This window comes from Mauremys reevesii, linkage group 6 (assembly GCF_016161935.1).
Source record: "Mauremys reevesii isolate NIE-2019 linkage group 6, ASM1616193v1, whole genome shotgun sequence".
Lineage (NCBI taxonomy): Eukaryota > Metazoa > Chordata > Testudines > Geoemydidae > Mauremys > Mauremys reevesii.
Genome location: NC_052628.1, coordinates 38,612,423 through 38,633,060, shown reverse-complemented (window position 1 = coordinate 38,633,060; position 20,638 = coordinate 38,612,423). Strand labels below are relative to the sequence as shown.

The window sequence follows — 20,638 nt, the reverse complement described above, 5'->3', positions numbered from 1 at the left end:
TTCATGGTAGACGGGTAGGGCTTCCTGTCAAGCTGCCATGGCTTGGGAGAGGATTGCCCACTTTCTCTGATCAGCATTGTGAAGGGCCTTTCAATTCTGGGCCCCTATTATTGTGTGTGAAGCAGGGCAGAGATAATAGCATCCATGTGAGGTGCTACACATAGGCACCTGGGGCTGAGTGTGAGAGTGAGGGGGAACCATGAGGGTGGCACCCTGAGATGTTCATGGCCCTTCAGCTAAAACAGGGATTCCGTGAGAGCCACAGCAGCTTCTCTTCCCCCTCCCACCAGACCACATGAATCTAGTGGGCTTGGCCCGTCCCCTCCCCCGCCCCTCTGGGAGTGGGTGTTCAGGCGCCATCTTGCCCTGCTGGGGATGTGGGGATGGAGCCTTTGTTACCTCAGGAGCAGGGCGGCTCCCCCTTGTCCACTGCAGCTGGGCCTGGGGACAAGGACAGCCCCAACCCCTGCTCAGAGCTCCTAGACGAGAGCCAGAGTGATCTAGTCATCCTCCACTTCAACGACGTGTATGAGGTGGAGCCCAGGCAGGAGGAGCCGGTAGGAGGCGCTGCCAGGTAGGAGCCACACTGAGATGTGGGGGTGGGAGGGAATCGCAATCCCCACTTCCCTCCCGCAGAGGGAGGGAAAGAGACACCCTGTCCCTCCTGGGGTGCCTGAGGGCAGGCATGGCTGCCCCATCCCACAGGGCACAAGCATGTTTGACAGCCCCGTGCATTCCTGCCCCCTGGCTGGAGCCTCGACCATATTGCTGGCCTGAAAGAAGGCAGCCAGCATCAGGCTGTAGTTCCACCTCTCTGCCACACAGGACTTCTGTGGGGCCTGATGAGCAGGTCTACAAGTGGCCTCTCTGCGTTTCCTGTTGCTGCTTCCTCGGCTGAATCCCAGCAGGGTAAGAGCAGGTGAGAGAAGCAGGCAGTAGCTACAGGGGCCAGCTGGCTTAGTACAGGCCCTGGGCTGCCCCTACTAGTCCCCAGCATCCCAATGAGACTGCAGTCCCACATGCAGATCCCAGTAACCTTTCCGGCAGCACACCACTAGCACTCAGGATTCCCCAAAGCCCCCACTTATCCTTCTATCCTAGCCACTCGCACATAACCCCATCTACCCTCCAGATAGCACCCCAACACCCTAGATCCCTACCCTCAGCCCAGATACTCCAGCACCCATGCACTACAGCAATCTCAGCACCCTTCAGACACTCCAAAACAACACCCTCTAGTACTCACTGATACAGGCACTCCCAGACACCTTCCTGCACCCACCCACCTACCACGCACCCCTAGGCACCCTCATCTTCCCACACATCCAGAAACCCACCAAGCCTAGTTTTGTGCTACTCCATGTGTGACTTCTGGTCAGAGTGTGGACCATAAACTGAAGCTTATGGTTATTTGCAAATAATTTCATTAAATAATTTGCACAAGATGTCACACACAGAACTACACACAATTTGGCAGCTGTGAGGGGTGGGTAAAAGCCAGGAAATATCCTTTCCCTTCCCCACTCTCTTTCTGGGATATGAGATGCAAAGAACATCCATTCCCTCCCGCTCCCTGTTATACCAGGAAAGATGGGGAACTAAGGAAATAACTCTCCCTGCACCCTCCCATGCTGACATAAAATGTTTGTGGGCGAGGTGGACTGTAAGGGAAAGTAACTTCATCCCTACCCCCTCTCACAGTTCAGGGCAACTGCACCTGTACTCCCCTCTCTGTGGTCCACCAACAGCACCCAGCCTAAGCAACCAGCTTGTCAGCCATCACCTCTCTTGGGTAGAGACCCCCAATCTCCCTTCCTCTGGACTGGGGTTTCTCCAGGCTGCACAGTTCCCTGCCTAAATAAGATATTCCCAGCAAGACTGCTTAAACAGGCTAGTGTCTACACTTTGCGTTCTCTTTGAAGACTATGAACAGCCTAATGGCCTACAGTTATAGGTTATAGCACAACTCTTTATAAGCAAACATTTATTCTTCAGATGAAAGCATTACAGAGAAAACATCTTAAAAAAAAAGAACCTACATATATGCTAAACACCTTACCAGAGGTCACCCCCTCTCTGCAACTCCAACCTTGGGCTCTGGTAGGTATCAGTTGTTCAAAACCCACAACTGGGTTTTCTCTGTAAGTTCATAACTGTGTCAGATTCAGAACCAGCACCTCCAGGAATGTTCAGTCTTTTCCTTTATATAGCTTGGGCCTTTGATCTTGGCCTCATGTAACAGGTGATCAGCAGACAATGGCTCACTCCTCAGGGCACATCTTCAAAAGGCTGGGTATTTGCACAACCAAAGGTGGGGAATTTGCGTTCACTTTCCCCTAGATATTCCCCAGGAAAACTACTTAACGCATTTTGTTCTTAGAGTCCATTCTTTTCTGGCACATTGTTCGGTGTAGTCGTTTGAACCTCCAGGTATCACATCTGTCACATCTGCCCCCTTGAGAGGTTATATATAATCCAGGCCCCCAATAATACACAAACTCTTCATTTAATACAATGGACCCCGAAGATACTTAAGCCTAATTCAATAGGATTTCCTATGTATATTTCAGGAAATTGCCAAATCTGTACCTAACAGGGTGTGCTGACTCCAGAGCTAACTCAGCATCCTGCCACTCAAATCCCCACCCGTGTACATTACTTGAACTTTGATTGAAAAACAGGCAGAAGGCAGAAATAGGTAGGACTGGTTGCTGCTATAGTACCCGTCCCCAGAAGCAAAAGGGGAAGGTAGTGACTCACTGTAAATATAAAATACAATAAAATATGGTAGTGGGTTCTGGTTAAGGCCTGAAGGGACTCCCAGGTGATCACCTCATGATATTGTCACACACACCATTCTTGGATACTGAGAAAGGGAGGCGCCAGGCACCATTCCTTTCAGGCTTTTTTGTGACACCAGGAAAAGGAGTGCTCTGAGGAAATTCTCCCACCCTTTAATTCCCACCTAGGATACCACCAGGAAAAGTATGAATACAGGGAAGCGCCCTCTCCTTTTATCCCTCCAATCCCATTGTAATAATGGAAGAGGATGGAACCAAGGAATCTGGCCTTACACCACTGTCTCCATTATATTAGGAAAGGGATGGGGAGGCAAGATTTGTCCCATAGTTCCCATGTTGGGCAAATGGATGCAGAAATCAGCAGCAACCACCACAAGCTAGTATAGTATTTGAGAAAGTTTACACATATAGTGTATAATGTTACCCATTATGGTGGCACCTGCTTGTGAACTATAGTTATGTTTGTATTCTGAAAAGGGACATAAATTCTTGTTTTGCTCTAAAAGCAGGTGGCTGATTTTGTGAAATTAGTTTTATGTACTTTTGAGTTTTCTCAGTAGTTTTTGTTTGGTATATCGTTATACATTTTTCCATTAGTAGTCCTTGAAATTGGGTTCTGTCTGAAATTTGTCGTTGGCAATCCAACCTTTCATTGTTGACTGATATCTTTTGAAAAGTATTGTCTAGCTACCCTAAATTTGGTGCAGAGGTAAATCCTGGGTAGGTGTGGTACAATGTGTAGTTGTTTGGGTGTTTTAAAATTTGTACTTAGGGTCATTTTTATTGTTATTCATTATAGCTGAATGTTAATGTGCCAGCACAGATGCATAAACTTTTTGTGTGTGCTAGTATATAAACTGGCACGTAAACACCTGTGTGCCAGCGCATACACAAAACTTTTTCTGTCAGATAAAACCTTCTCCATCAGGAGCTATATTTTTTTGTTCAGATTTTTATGCTACAGTGTAGAAGGGTTTTATGTGCAACTGGGCATAATAGAGGAAGGGTTTTGTGTGCAGTGGCTGGCAAATTAAACTTTTCTCTGTGAGCAGCTGCACTTCTTCCCTGAGCCAGGTTCACCTCCACCCTGTCTCAACCAAGTCCCAAACCCCACTTAAATGTTATAAAATCTTAGGAATTAATACACAGAAAATTCATTGTGAAGCAGTTATGATTACTGCACACATAACACAGCTGACATGCTCACACAAAAGCAAGAATATGAGAAAGTAAGCCATCTAACAGTTTATACCTTCTTCTCTTCCATCCACAGGCACATTACTGTTACCACTCCCACAATGACAATACACCAGAGACCATGCACCAGAACCTTAATGCAACCCCTATAGACACTGGCCTTCCGTCAATCTTTTCACCAGAGGATCACATCCCCACTTTAAGAAAGCAGCTTAAATGTTTAATGATTACTGGATTCAGAAATTGAAGATAGCTGGTGGGGAGATCCTGCAGAGATTCAAAAAGATGTAGCATGTTCTTGTATTAACATTCACAAGTATTGTGTTGCTGTCAATAGCTGCTGCTACTTATTCCCTGTCTAGATTGAGCTAAAAATTGTGATTTTTTTTCTTCAGAATATAGGATTTTCTCCTTTAAAATGTAGATTTGAATTATAGTTTAAAATCAAAGAAAATATGGTTAATTTCAAATGTTTTGTTCATTTGCATATTCTTCCTCATTTTTCCTTCTTCACCTTCTCTTTGTCCTTCTGTCATCTGTTCTTTCCTTTCATTTCTTCATTGTTTGCTTCCTATGCTTCCTACTGTTCATCTATTTTTATATTTCACTCGTCTTCCTGTTCTAATTTTATTAATTTCATCTTTCTTTTTGCCCTGCCCTTTTCCCATCTCCTTTCTCATCAATCACTTTTTCACACACTTTCTGATCTATATATCCTGTATTTTTCCGAACCAAGTGGACATGTTCATTGCTTTGTTTTCTTGTGTATCCAAGTGAGAATTAGAATGATAGTTTTGGAGCTAGGATGTTTGATGTGCAAATAAGATAGAATTCAATCATCTTTTCCTTGCAGTGGGGCTAAAGCTGGTAAGATTATGAAACACCATCCTGAAGAATTCATGATGAAATGACTTTGACCAAAATACTATATGTACATATGAATGGGGAAAAAAAGTTAGAGACAACTTGATCAGAAGATGTAGAATCTATTCTGTTGTTAGACATAAAGGGCCAGATTTTTAGTCATGCCCTGGCCCCTTTGTGCTGAAGATGTGATGCAAAAAGCTGTCCTACTGTGGGGAATTCCAAGATTGCATATAGTATGCATAGCTATAGCTATTGTCACATGCTGTAGGATAGGGGACAGTCAGGGCTAGGCGGGGCATTGCTAGAGAAAGTTGCAGGAGTGATTTTGTGCTGGCAGATGTTCTGTCTTGCACCAGGATTGAGGCAGGAGGAATCTCATTGGAAATATGGGAGAAGTGCCCCCGAAGGTGCATTGAGCAGAACTTGGGTACCTGATGCCCCTGAAGATCTAACCCAAAGTAGGAAGAGAAAGAATTAAAGCACTGCCAGTCTATAATGACTGACACAAACTGGAATACACACTCTTGTATAGGTCACACTGAAATTTAAGCAGGATTGATGAAATTAAATGTACTGAGGTCTAATGTAAACAAATCTCCTAACTTTAGTAAGAAAGGCATGGTACTGATAAGTGTTAATGTGTGTGTCAGGGTATTATATTCATTAACTAGAAGTATTTCAGATGGCTTGAACATATTAAGCAGACATCTGTTTAACATTACCCAGGCCCCATGGGAAAGTACTGTACTTTGTTAAATTCTATTAAATAAAGTATTTAGTCTGAATGTTTAAATGGACAGGATAAAAAAAAAAAGGTGATCCAGACATGAAGTATCCATGTCCTTCTGAGTGCCTCCATATGTAAATCTGAAAAATCAGCTGTCAAGGAAGTACAAAGAATGTTGGACAGCTGGTTGAAAAGACATAAGATTGAAACTTGAAGCTAGGAGACAGTGCTTTGTAAGATAGTAGTTGGATGTGCTAGTGTTATCAAATCTGATGTCTATTTAAAGGACAGCAAAAAGAGTCAGACCAATTCTGTTTTCTTCAGGAACAAACTATGAGTTACACAAACATATGACCTTTGTTACTGGGCCCAAATCAGTTCTTCGCATGCAAACAATGACTAATGTGTACCTCCATGGGTCATTGACGTCAGTGTAATGAAGGGGAAAGGAACAGAAAAGCTCAGGAGTCCATTAAAATATCTTTAATTTAAGCTACCATAGGAAGTAAGAATTCAAATCACTAAAGTTCCCATGACAGCTTCATAAGAAATACCCCTTTATAAATTTTTCCCATAAAAGATCTCTAATTGCATCCTTTCACAAAGCCTCCCGCTCTCCTTAAACATGAGCCAACTTCCAACCAGATTAAGACTCACAGGCTTCTACCTAGACTAAGCTTTCAAACTGGAACAACACCTTGAGGATTTGAGATCACCTAAAATAGATTAGCACACTAGAGTGAGCCCCTTTGCACTGAAGCAGGCTTTATAGTTCCTGAGCTCCACCTCTAATAAATTCTGTTCAATCATACATCCTCTCCTGATTTAAGATGGCCTCTCACTGCTACCGGAGAACTCTATCGATACATTTTCCTACATTAAAAACACATTTTAGTTCAGGACAAAGACAACTAACCAGGGAAAGGAGAAACTGACTCTGTAAAACATGATCTTCAGTTGGTTTCTGCTTTTCAGTTTCTCCTTGTGACATAGGACTCATCTACACACAGATTTGCACAGGTGTTTTTTTACATTCTTTTGTATTTTAATGTAATGACTATGAAATTGACACACAATATATTCACTATGGAATGAACACTCACAATATAAAAATATTGTTATCTAGTTTAGCATCCAAGAACCTTAAAATCAACTTTAGATTTAAGGGTAACACCACTTCAGTTATGACTAGTCATGTAACTCTTGGATACTGAGCCTTTTCTCCCACTGCATTTGCCATTCCTGACACACTTCTTTCAGTTTGCAGAATCAATATTCCTGAAAGCAACCTTTATTGTCAATCTGCTTCAGGAAGTGCTGTTCTCAGAAGGATTGACAGAACACTGGTAAAGTGATTTAATAGCAGCAACATCAGCATTGATGAAATATTCCAGTAATTTGTACATGTTTTAAATATGAGGAGGATAGAGTAATATGGAAGAAAGAAAGGAAAGGGCTAGAAATGTGTGTTTAAAGCAAAGACAGGGGAGAAGGCTAAAAGATGAGACAATATTTGGAAAAGAAGAAAACAGATAAGATGGAAATAGAAGAGGAAGGGCATGGGGGCATGAAAGTTGAAATGAAGAAATGGAAAAGACAGGAGGGATATTGTTGTTATTTATTATTTGTGTTAACATAGTGCTAAGGGGAAAATGCTGTTGCTATTTTCTGCCTCCAACTTCTCCCTGTTTCTTTTCCTCCCTTTCTGTTCAGAGCAACAAAGAGTCCTGTGGCACCTTATAAACTAACAGATGTATTGGAGCATAAGCTTTTGTGGGTGAATACCCACTTCGTCAGACGCATGTGGTGGAAATTTCCAGAGGCAGGTATAGATATGCAGGCAAGAATCAGTCTAGAGATAATGAGGTTAGTTCAATCAGGGAGGATGAGGTCCTCTTCTAGCAGTTGAGGTGTGAACACCAAGGGAGGAGAAACTGCTTTTGTAGTTTGCTAGCCATTCACAGTCTTTGTTTAATCCTGAGCTGATGGTGTCAAATTTGCAAATGAACTGAAGTTCAGCAGTTTCTAATTGGAGTCTGGTCCTGAAGTTTTTTTGCTGCAGTTAAATCTGCTATTGTGTGGCCAGGGAGGTTGAAGTGTTCTCCTACAGGTTTTTGTGTATTGCCATTCCTAATATCTGACTTGTGTCCATTTATCCTTTTACGTAGGTCCAGTTTGGCCAATGTACATAGCAGAGGGGGCATTGCTGGCACATGATGGCATATATTACATTGGTGGACATGCAAGTGAATGAACTGGTGATAGTGTGGCTGATCTGGTTAGATCCTGTGATGGTGTCGCTGGTGTAGATATGTGGGCAGAGTTGGCATCGAGGTTTGTGGCATGGATTGGTTCCTGAGTTAGAGTGACTATGGTGCGGTGTGTGGTTGCTGGTGAGAGTATGCTTAAGGTTGGCGGGTTGTCTGTGGGCGAGGACTGGCCTGCCTCCCAAGGCCTATGAAAGCGAGGGATCGTTGTCCAGGATGGGTTGTAGATCACTGATAATGCATTGGAGAGGTTTTAGCTGAGGACTGTAGGTGATGGCCTGTGGAGTTCTGTCAGTTCCTTTCTTGGTCTTGTCTTGCAGCAGGAGGCTTCTGGGTACACATCTGGCTCTGTTGATTTGTTTCCTTATTTCCTCGTGCGGGTATCGTAGTTTTGAGAATGCTTGGTGAAGATCTTGTAGGTGTTGGTCTCTGTCTGAGGGGTTGGAGAAAATGCAATTATACCTCAGTGCTTGGCTGTAGATGATGGATCATGTGGTGTGTCTGGGATGGAAGCTGGAGGAATGAAGGTAGGCATAGCGGTCGGTGGGTTTTCGGTATAGGGTGGTGTTAACGTGACCATCACTTATTTATACCGTGGTGTCTAGGAAGTGGACTTCCCGTGTAGATTGCTCCAGGGTGAGGTTGATGGTGGGGTCTAAGCGGTTGAAATCATGGTAGAATTCTTCCAGAGTCTCCTTCTCCTTTCTGTTCAGAGACTCTCTTCTATAAAAACTCAAAGAATGGAGTGAACACTCCCTCACTTTTCTTTTGTGTCAAAGCATGTTTTCTTAGTTTGAAGCAGTTGACAAACTCTAAAACAGAATTAATTCCACCCAGAAAATAAAGCTATAAAGATGGTCCAACAGCACTAACCATCTAATAAAGCAAGCTGAAAGTTGTGTTTTTTTCTTGTAGATTTGCTGCAGCTATAAAAAAATTCAGTTCCCTGAATCCACTTATAATATTTAGTGGAGACTGCTTAAATCCATCAGCCTTAAGTTCAATAACAAAAGGAAAACATATGATTCCTATATTAAATGCAGTGGGAGTACACTTCGCAGTCTTTGGTAAGTAAATGTTATTTACAGATGAATTTCATAATATCTGTGCCATGTTAGTTTATTTACAGCTACCTTTTACAGGCGCACCCACAGTTAGATTGTAAGCTCTATAGTGACAAAAAGACTTAGATTGTGTGTCCCTAGTGTTCTTATGTCTTGTAAAACACCATTTATGTTGTTGCATGATGGATCAAATCCTCAACCCAGCAATTAGTCTGAAAGCTAGTGGGGGCTCGATGGACAAGCAGAAGTGTGTGGGAGAGAAATCATCCCCTCTCTCAGGAAGGTGGGGAGCCTTTCAGCAGAGAATACCTCATCCTGAGAGCTGAAAAGTGCTCTGCAGACACGTGTCTCTTCTTCCATTGGCGCAAGCACCACAGGATCTGTATAATGGCAGCTCCTTTGGCCTTGCCCTGCAGGTTACTGCACGAGGGAGTTTCTGTGGAGCAAGGCTTCACAATGCACAGGGGAGAGGGTGCACACTGCAGAACCCTCCAAAACCCACCCTTTTCTTGTGCGGCACAACTGCACTGGTTCCCTTTGCAGGATGCCCTCTGCAGCTATACAGGAGGTGGCAGGATTTGCCTTTATAAATAGGGGACCAAAGGGGAAAGCAAATACTAGAGGCAAGGGCTCATAACAAAGAATGCCTTGCCAGAAGCCACCTCTTCTTCTTTATATACCAATCAGGCTCTAATTCAGATGCCTCTGATATTCATGAGTATGACGACATATGTCACAGGAGAGAGGAGGCCTCTTAGAGTCCCTGGCTATTTAGGGCTTTATAAGATTTTGGTTTTTGTCTTATAATCAACCTGCAAACCTATAGGCAGCCTGTGTGAAAAATAGAACACATGTTTAATGTGTTTGTGAAAAGGAACAGCACTTAGCAAACAGAGTAATATAATCTCCTCATGAAACCAACTTTCTTTTTGATCCTGGGAGCAAGTGCCCACTCCTCTGAATAACCTCGGCCCAATAATGTCAGCACCAGTAGACCAGCTAAGCTAACTGATCTTTTCAGGTAGAAGAACGTGTCCCTATGAACCATAACAAATCAAACAAACACAAACTCTAGCTGGGTCTAGAGTTCTCTCAGGTAAATATATAATCAGACGTATATGCAGTGATGAGCTGCCAAAATCTTAACAACCGGTTCCCTATAAAAAGTTCTGATTTAAGGGATGTGCCACAGTATGTTTTTTTTGTACCTTTCTCCATAAGAAGTGGCAATGCATTGAGTCATTGAGAGTCATACTTAACAAAAAAACAATTCCCGGGAGGAATTTTTAAAAATTTCCCCCCGGACGGTGATTTAAGAACCAAGAAGCCTGATGTGTCCAGGAAAATACAGATGTATGTTAACCCCAACTAAAGTTCTTTTTTAAAAAGATTGGCCTGAACTAGAAATGAGCTCCGTTTCACATGTGTGGGTCCCCACCACTCCCTGGGGGTGTGCTAGGGTGACCAGATGTCCCGATTTTATAGGGACAGTCCCAATTTTTTGGTCTTTTTCTTATATAGGCTCCTATTACCCCCATCCCAATTTTTCACACTTGCTATCTGGTCACCCTAGGGTGTACACATGTCTGGGTCCCAGCTGCTCCCTGCCCCCCTTATTGAAGCTTATTGACCCCAGGGCCAGGGGTTGGGGGAGCAGCAGCAGCAACAGGGCCAGGTTGCGGCCCACATGGCTCCCGCAGCACAGCGACCCTGGCGGCCAGAGGAGGAATTACACACTTCCCAGCCGGAGGCCATCAAAGCCACAGCGCCCCCTCCTCGCAGGGAAGTGGGTTAACAACCAGTTCTAAAACCGCTTCAAAATTTAACAACCGGTTTGCGCAAACCCGTACGAACCTGCTCCAGCTCACCACTGTGTATATGTATAGCTAAGGTGAGAGTAGCACTGGAGGTGCCATTCTGCCCAGTGCCAGGGCTTCTTCCTGGGCAAAAAGCAAGGAAGAGAAATGTATAAAGTAGCTACTTATTCTTCATTATATTGGGTTTTTCAAATGTCTTTTCCGATGCAAACTTATTTGAGTGGACGAGCAAGGTCAGCTAGTCTTTTATTTTCCTTTCTACTTTTTGGTCACTGCTTTGCAAAGCTCAAAAGGAAAAAAAAAACCCAAAACAAACAAAAAAACCAACCCACACTTCTGTATCACCAACTTTTTGTTTTCCTAGTCTTCCTATTCTAAATATACAGCATACATTTGTATAGCACTATATAGACCATAGCACTAGATAAAGGACCATATTTTCAGAGACGTGTATGTTTATAAAAACCTGTATTTGTTCATGTTAACAGACACTTGTGCATGAAATTGTCCCCTTCTGCATGTTAATAGAGTTTGTTCCAGGCCTGTGGGTTTTTGTACATTAACGTTTGGACCGTCCTCTCAAGCAGTTTGGCATACAGAATTGTTTGGCATAATGCACAGTAGATATAGGGTTCCTGAAAGTCAGATACAATGCTACAAATAATAGCTCCAGGATTTGATCCACTGACCTGTTTAATCCTGGCTGTACCAAAAGTCTCTCTTAAATAGGCCTAATCATTTACGCACACCTTTGTAATCTCTGGTAGCTTTTGGCATGGTACCAGAAAGCACCTTTTTCTTTCCCCCGTTACATTTCAAAGGCCAACCAAAGACAAGATATGATAAACTGAGCGATGTATCTTAATTTTTCTCCCAAGAATCTTGCCCTGGGTATTACAGATGTTCTTTTTTCTAGCCATAAATATTGGGCTTGCTAAAATTTAGATAATCTGTGTATAAAAAGAAGTAGCTGCATAAAAATGGATATTTTAGGCAAAGCATTGTTTTCCTTTGCTACAGTATAAAACTGGGATTACTACAGAAGTAAATGTAATGACTAACGGTTTTCACTGCTGTAAAAGAGAGGAATTTGGTCCTTTAGTTTGAAGAAAACAAGCTTTCATATCTCTAATGCTATTCTAAATGACATAGAAAAACTCAAATTATCTCATATGACCACCTTTTGTTGTTAACCTTAACAAGCTAGCTTCTGGGCTTTTGTATTTTTAGGAAACCATGAATTTGATTTTGGTGTTGATGTTCTGGAAGATTATATACAACAAATGAAATTTCCATGGTTCCTCAGCAATGTATATGACAGATTTACCTCTAAACCACTAGGCCATGGCTCAGTAAAAAAAAGTAGTTAAATGGAATAATATGAAAATTGGTTTAATGGGATTAGTAGAAGAAGACTGGCTGGATACCTTGCCTACCATTAACAAATCAAACCTAAACTACATAGATTATGTCAAAGCAGGTAATAAAATATCTGCAGAACTTAAAGCAGAGGGAGCAGGACTTATAATTGCTATGACACACATGAAATGGATTAATGACATCAGACTTGCCCAGAACACCCAAGGAATAGATCTGGTTCTGGGGGGCCATGACCATGATTATGGAATCAAAAAGGTGAATGGAACTGGGATTATCAAAAGTGGGTCTGATTTCAGGAATTTCTCAAAAATAAATATAAGAAAGTTTGGTGCATCATTTCAGTATACATTTCAGAGGATTGACATTTTGAGGAACCTAGAAGAAGATTCTTTTATAAAATCAGTGGTGGATGATTATACTCAAAACCTGCAGGTAGGTACAACTTCCTTAAATATTTTGTTCTAGGAAAAGAAGATAATAATTATTGTTTTAAGTGATCAGACTGATAACAGTGGGCCAAATTCTGATCTCAATTATGACATAAATCTGGATTAACGCCACTCTAGTCTATTCAACGATATTTACACTGAAGTCAGTGAAATTACTCTGCTTGTACAAATACAAATTAAATTGATTTTGCAAACAGATATAAAAGAACTCGTTTCATTTCAAGCCTACCAAAATTGACAGGCCCATTAAGGTGAAACTGAGGGCAAAATTCCTTCCTGATGTAACTCCACTGATTTCAATGGAATTATACCGAGAAAAAATTTGGCCCATTACATTTTAATGGCTTCAGCTTATTTTTTTAATGGAAAGTTAAACTTTAAAGTAGCGAATCCATGAGTGAATTGCTATTAAAAGACACCACCTTGTCAAACTTAGTTTTGAGATCAAGTATAAGGACAGAAGCCTCAGAACAATAGGCAATTTTATCCATTTTGTATCTACAGTAAACCTAGTCCCTACAATATATAATAAACCTCTCATGGCAAAAAAGAACACCATTAAAGTCCCTCTGTCAGTGAATCTGCAGTGCCTATATACGTGTGCATTAACCAAGTAGTGATAGCATCCTTCATTTCAATGGAAAGCCACTGGCCTTAATTAAGAATTTCCCTTCTTTTATTATTAGAGCTATTGTCTATTATTTGTATTACTGTTGCACCTGGGAACCTAGAGCTTTATATTTAAGTACATTTCATTTATGACTGTTGACATTTCCACTGAGAATAAAATATTTCTGACAAAATGTTAAAATGCTAAAGAAGCTAGTTCCTCTGACATGCAATATTGATACCATTTATAGTCCATGGCAGCTTCCTGCACAGCAGTCTTTAGTCTGGGTAGGAGGGTGCATCTATGAACTACTATATTCTACAATCCTAAAGGGACTAAAGCTCACAAGGACATTTTAATTGGATAGTCTGAATCCACAGGGGTACTAAAAACTAGCACACATTATAGGGGGACTTTGAAACTGTTAAACTCAGCTTGACTCTAAAATTGTTTCTAATCCCAGAATGGCTGAATCTATTTTTAAAGTCTCTATGCTAGGAAAAGTATCCATTTCTGACAATGAGCATCAACCAGTACTCTTGAACTTGTGCTGCATATGACTAGCTGAAAGAGTAGCCAAGAACAAACTGTTTTTAGAACAGGTTTCTTGATCTCTGCTGTTGTTTGCTGATTACTATTATCTGCACGCTGTCTGTATACAGTATAACAGCAAGAAATGACAGAATGGGATTTCCCCTACCTAGTCAAACTCAAGAGAAATGTATTTTTGTAGGTCTGTATGGAATGTTAAGGTCTCATCAGTGTAGGTATATAATAGAAGCCAGGTGGATTTGGAATTGTTATTATTTGTCCATTGCCAGAATAAATCACCTTCTGTGCATCTATTCAGATTCACAGGGGATTGAGAAGAGACTATATTTTTCCATGGCTTGGCTTTCTTTTTTTTTCTGCTCAAAATTGTAAACATTTTTACAGTGTAATCCTTTAGTTTTCAGGACATAGTTGTTTCAAATAAATAGAGTCTGCTATAAACCCCTCTCTTTTTTAGCCTCTTTTAGAGGAAGTTCTTTGTCCCATCGACACAGAATTAAACAGTCGTGTTTCTACTGTAAGAAGATCAGAGAGCAACCTGGGAAACCTGATAACTAATGCAATGTTAGGAGCTACTCACGCTGATGTAGCATTACTCAATTCAGGTTGTCCTTTTAAAAAACATTTATTGTAATCCAGAATGTTTGGAATGTTTTAACATTAATTTACTTGTTAAAGACAGTAGCAATGTTTGGAATATTATTTAATTACTTAATTAGGAGTGGTCCCAGCCACTCATCAGAGTCAGAGTACATCAAGAAGACAAGGGATTTGTAAAGGTCAAATGAGCTGCCTTTCGCTGATCAAAGCCCCCGAAGAAATCGGGAACTAGAGAATTTTTAGTGGAAAATAAATTAAGGTAAATTTGATTGGTTCATAGACAATGTGACAATTATAACATGTGTCCAAAATATTAGGATGCCATAAGGAAACAAATAAACTGACTGGCTGATTTTGGTAAAGTTTTGGAGTACGTGGTAAGTTTATATGCCATACCAAAACAAATGCAAATGGTATTAAAGCATTATATTATCAGGATGTCATCCGTTACCACCTTGTTTGAAAACTGTCCCCTTTTCTACCCTCCATCTTTATCTCTTAAAGCATATGCTCTCCAAGGTAGGAACCATGCCTATTGTGTTTGTACTGTTGCTGGAAACAAACTAATGATAGTAATAGTAGTAAATGAGACTCAAAGGGGTTATAGTACAACAATATCACAATGAGACTAAATATCTAAGGTGAAATCTTGGCCCCATTTTGTAATTCTTCCCCCTTTCCTTCCCAAATAATAAAAAATATTAAGAATAATAATGCATTTTAAAAACCTTTTCATTTCCACTGTAAACACTTCACATTGGTACAAAGAACAATTTGCTTCCCTTTATTACCTATTCCAAAATTTGTTTAAAAAAACCTTCCACAAATCTTCATGGACAAAAGTTAGTTTGGTTGGATTAAAATCCCTCTTACTCTGCTACTCTTTTCCTAAGTAAGCAATTATTCTTTTATAAATAGTTTCCCTTTAAAACGAAAAATTTTGCTCGGTGTATGGTTTTATTTTTAAATTGGACATATTATTTGTTGTTACAAGCATGGTTTTTCAGTTTAAAAATGAAGACTGATCCTCCAGACACGTGTTGTGCATTCTTGTGCAGAATTTACGTATGCGAGTAGTCCCATATGTGTAAGTATTTGCACAATCACGGTCTAAAAATATGCCTACTTCTATTCTGATTTTTGTCGTCTTCTTGTGTTTTTTTTAAGAGAATGTTGCCAGCAAAGTAGTTCTTCAGTGTAGAATTGGGCTTTTGATTGGTTCTTGCTGAATGCTTGTTTTAAAGGGAAAATGTTGAATGTAACTTTTTTTTAATTCCAAAAGGGAGTTGTTGCTTGCATACCTTAAAACTGAAAACATGATGGTGCTAGCTGGAGTCTTTTTGGTTTTTGTTTTAAGAAGGAAATGATTTGTCATGGTTTTTCATTTTAAAAATGGCAAGATTTCTTGTCAGAAAGGTTTTTGTTAATTTAAAATTGAAATTATTGTTCTAGGAAAACTCACCTTTTTGGCAGAGCACTAAAATTAAAACTTTCAGGCCAAAAAGTTTTAGAAAGTTAAAAATATGTATAAACAGGGAATTTTCGTGGAAACTGTTTGGTAAGCTTAACTATAGTCGGTGCTATCCAGCATCCACTCTATAGCTGCAAAGCACTTTGTGTTTCCCTGAGAAATAAGTCTACAATCTGTAAAGACTTCCACATATGCTTAATTTTATGCAGTGTGAACAGTCCCATTGAAGTCTCTAAAATTAGCATACTTTCTTATTTTTTTAAATCAATAGGACTATTTACAGCACATAAAGTTAGACATGCATTTAAATCTTTGCAGTACCAGGGCCCATGACATCATTTAAATAATCATTAACAACAATATGAATCCATTCTCATCAAGAAAACAAACCTTAAAACTTGTATCATTTGTGTTAGATAATCAGGTTGTTTTCTCATGGTAGAAAAAGGACCATTTTCTTTTATGATGATTGTAGGTACCCTTAGTTCAAACCATATACATCCTGCAGGAGATTTTACTATGCATGATCTTTTAACTATCCTTCCCATTGTGGACCCACTTCTAGTAGTCAGAATTACAGGAGGACAACTGTTGGAAGCTCTTGAAAATGGAGTCTACAGATATCCAGCTCTTGATGGAAAGTATATAGAATATTTATCCAACCCCTGTTTATATGAAAATGCCAATTGTTCTGAACATTTGTGCAAATTCTCCACACTGTCCCTATGAGCAGCCACCTTAATGCTAACATTCAAATGCTCCAGGTAATGATAATGATGAATTCACAAGCCTATGTGATCACTGTATTTAGCATATTAATACACCACTCTAAGCAAGACAAGTGACTAATCTAAGTACAAACATAAAACCTATGGATACAGATAAATCTTTGTCACACACAATGTATGAAAACCTGTACAAAATAAATGTGGTTCTTATTTGGAGCTTACTTTTTATAGTGAAAATAACAAAAATGAGGAAACCTGTATATGGCTGGCTAATAGGTGTTAAATTCTGGAACTAACTTGATTCCACAGATAATAGATTGATTAATTGACTGTCCAGGTTATGTGAATTTATTGGGTCAGTATGACAGGATGGGATTTAGCAACTGGTCCAAAAGTTCAGTTTGGCTCTTAAAAATGAAACCTGGAAACTATTGTGACAATGGTGCAAGAATTGGAGAATTCAGACCTTTCACTCAGTAATCCGGTAGCCAAGATGTTTAACCCTGAGACCAATGACCACTGGTAAGAAGAGCCTTTTCAGTGTGGTATTTCATAGAGTAATCAGTGAAAGTACTGTCTTTGAAAACATAGTATTACAAACATACTTCAAACACTGAATTCATTATTGTGAGTTTATATAGCAGTTTACTGAAGTGTACTTGTTCAGAATTCTGGAAGGGTCAGTACTTTGGTTGGTTCTTTCTTCATACCAAAAAAAAATAATTTTTTTTTTTAACTACCAGGTTTCCTCAAGTAGCAGGAATGGAATTTGGATTTGATCCAAATGCAGAACCAGGGCACCGAATTATAAGAGACTCTGTAAAGATTCAAGGACAATATCTCAAGAAAAACAAAGTCTATCAACTTGCCATTAAGGAGTACTTAGCTAATGTAAGCTCTAATGTGTTTAAATATTTTGAATGATTTTCATGCTTCAGGAGTGTTGTTTTTATGAAATACTGACTTATGTTGATGGCTGAATCATGACAGTGTAGGGAATTGCAATTTGACTCCATTATAGATGTTAAGTATCAGAGGGGTAGCCGTGTTAGTCTGGATCTGTAAAAGCAGCAAAGAATCCTGTGGCACCTTATAGACTAACTGATGTTTTGCAGCATGAGCTTTCGTGGGTTCTGTAGCTGGCAAGCCATTCACAGTCTTTGTTTAATCCGGAGCTGATGGTGTCAAATTTGCAGATGAACTGGAGCTCAGCAGTTTCTTTTTGAAACCATCAACCTCAGCCTGGACCAATCTACACGGGAGGTCCACTTCCTAGACATTACGGTGCAAATAATTGATGGTCACATTAACACCACCCTATACCGAAAACCTACCGACTGCTATGCCTACCTTCATGCCTCCAGCTTCCATCCCGGGCACACCACAAGATCCATTGTCTACAGCCAAGCACTGAGGTACAACCGCATCTGCTCTAACCCCACAGACAAAGACCAACACCTACAAAATCTCCACCAAGCATTCTCAAAACTACAGTACCCGCACGAGGAAATAAGGAGACAGATCAACAGAGCCAGACGTGTACCCAGAAGCCTCCTACTGCAAGACAAACCCAAGAAAGAAACCAACAGGACTCCACTGGCCATCACATACAGTCCCCAGCTAAAACCCCTCCAGCGCATCATCAGGGATCTACAACCTATCCTGGACAATGATCCCACACTTTCACAGGCCTTGGGTGGCAGGCCAGTCCTCGCCCACAGACAACCTGCCAACCTGAAGCATATTCTCACCAGTAACTGCACACCGCACCATAGTAACTCTAGCTCAGGAACCAATCCATGCAACAAACCTCGATGCCAACTCTGCCCACATATCTACACCAGCGACACCATCACAGGACCTAACCAGATCAGCCACACCATCACCGGTTCATTCACCTGCATGTCCACCAATGTAATATATGCCATCATATGCCAGCAATGCCCCTCTGATATGTACATCGGCCAAACTGGACAGTCTCTAAGGAAAAGGATAAATGGACACAAATCAGATATTAGGAATGGCAATACACAAAAACCTGTAGGAGAACACTTCAACCTCCCTGGCCACACAATAGCAGATCTTAAGGTGGCCATCCTGCAGCAAAAAAACTTCAGGACCAGACTTCAAAGAGAAACTGCTGAGCTCCAGTTCATCTGCAAATTTGACACCATCAGCTCAGGATTAAACAAAGACTGTGAATGGCTTGCCAACTACAGAACCAGTTTCTCCTCCCTTGGTTTTCACTCAACTGCTAGAACAGGGCCTCATCCTCCCTGATTGAACTAACCTCTTTATCTCTAGCTTGCTTCTTGCTTGCATATATAAACCTGCCCCTGGAAATTTCCACTACTTGCATCCGAAGAAGTGGGTATTCACCCACGAAAGCTCATGCTGCAAAACGTCAGTTAGTCTATAAGGTGCCACAGGATTCTTTGCTGCTATTGTAGAAGTTGTTCATTCCTTCCACCCCCAGAGTTTCTATCTGTCTTTATTTCTATAATTCTCTACCTCTCGTCTCATTCCTTACAAAATATAAGACCTGATTTCTGAGTGTGCTTTAACTTTCAGACCACACGCTAAAATTCTACTGGTGAATTTTGCACATGCAAATATTGTTTCTGCATATTTAAATCAAGTGGTAGGTCACCCAGTAGACCCAATTACTGTACTTATATGCAAAATGTATGTGTGTTCAATTTGGAAGTTGTTTGAAAGTCTGTCTCCTAACATTCAGTTTTACTCAGTTACTGAATACAATATTTTTAATCAAATCAACCATAGCTACTATTCTAACAAATTTGTTTACTTACTTATAATGGTTTAGAAAGTGACAATTAAGTGCTTATATTTTAAAGATATTCTTCATTAAATATAATTATTACTTTTCAGGGAAAGGATGGCTATGTAATGTTTCAGAATTGTCCTAGGATGTATGATACAGAAACTGCACAGATACTTTCCACAGTTGTTGTTAATCACTTTGAATCTATCAAGATTGTGCATGGCATCAAAAAGTGCATCTCCGGTCACTGAATGAGTTTAATTACTAAGTCAAAATCAGCATCACTAACACGTAATTTAAAATATATCATTTGAGACACAATGGGCTACAATCCTTACTGTGGACTTCGGTCACCATTGCAATTACAAATAATTAAGTGTATTTGTTCCTAACTTTCTAAATTTGTTGTGCAGCATTTAGTGATTTACCAAAGAATAATCTCTTTATCCACGAAAGGTAACAATCAGGGCATATGGTCCATTGTGTGGGAATGGGACTGACCACTTTCTCCCAGAAGGTTGTCTTCTGCAGAGGGAGGGGTGGAAGGCTTCACAGGGAAGTTGAGGGAGGGAGATTTTTGAAGGGATGGAAGGATGGAGGAGGAACATAACAGACTTCAAAAGCTTAAACCCCTAAATTAGTATGAAATTCTGGTCTCCTTTGTCAGTCTTCAGTAAGAGGACTTAACATGAAGGAACAACCTAAACAAGCTAATGGACTTGTGTTTAGCCACAGGGATTTGTACTCCTAATTTACCTAGGTAGTTCTGAAAATCCCACCCAGCATTTTGTTCTTTAAAGTCCTTTACCACGATACCCAGTTTTTTAGTGTCAGTCTCTTCCAAATGAATATTAGGCAAAAGCTGCCTTCTTTAAGAATATTAATTACTTGCCTGAAGGAGAGGGTATTGATTTTGTAGGGTGACCAGATGTTAAGGGGAAAATATCAGGACTGCCGTGAGGGGTGCGGGGGGAGCGTTTTTTTTGTTGTTTTTTTCCACAGGCACCCATCCGGGAGTTCGGTGGCAATTCAGCGGAGAGCCCTTCAGTCGCGGATGGTATTCGGTGGTATTTCAGCGGTGGGTAATAAACCTTGCCGCCAAAGACAGAAGCACCCGCCGCTGAAATACCTCTAAAGAGCATCCGCGACTGAAGGACTCTCCGCTGAATTGCTGCTGAAGACCAGGAAACAAAATATCAGGACAAATGGCGTCCCGACCGTACTCTGGTTGGGATGCGGGACAAACTCCTTAAAATCGGGACAATCCCGATTTTATCGGGCCGTCTGGTCACCTTATGTTTTTGAGACATCCTCAGTTGATTC

At 40.7% G+C, this 20,638-nt stretch overlaps 1 protein-coding gene across 1 annotated transcript; it reads left to right on the top strand.

Moving 5' to 3' along the window:
* Window positions 1–352: 352 nt before the first annotated feature.
* On the top strand, window positions 353–19,911 carry LOC120408137 (NAD 5'-nucleotidase-like). The gene is given in 8 exon segments (XM_039544746.1): window positions 353–574; window positions 8,775–8,926; window positions 11,971–12,089; window positions 12,091–12,552; window positions 14,189–14,336; window positions 16,278–16,443; window positions 17,274–17,421; window positions 19,423–19,911. Coding segments are annotated over 8 exon segments (1,530 nt in total). The 5' UTR covers window positions 353–383; the 3' UTR covers window positions 19,567–19,911.
* The last annotated feature ends 727 nt before the right edge of the window (window positions 19,912–20,638 follow it).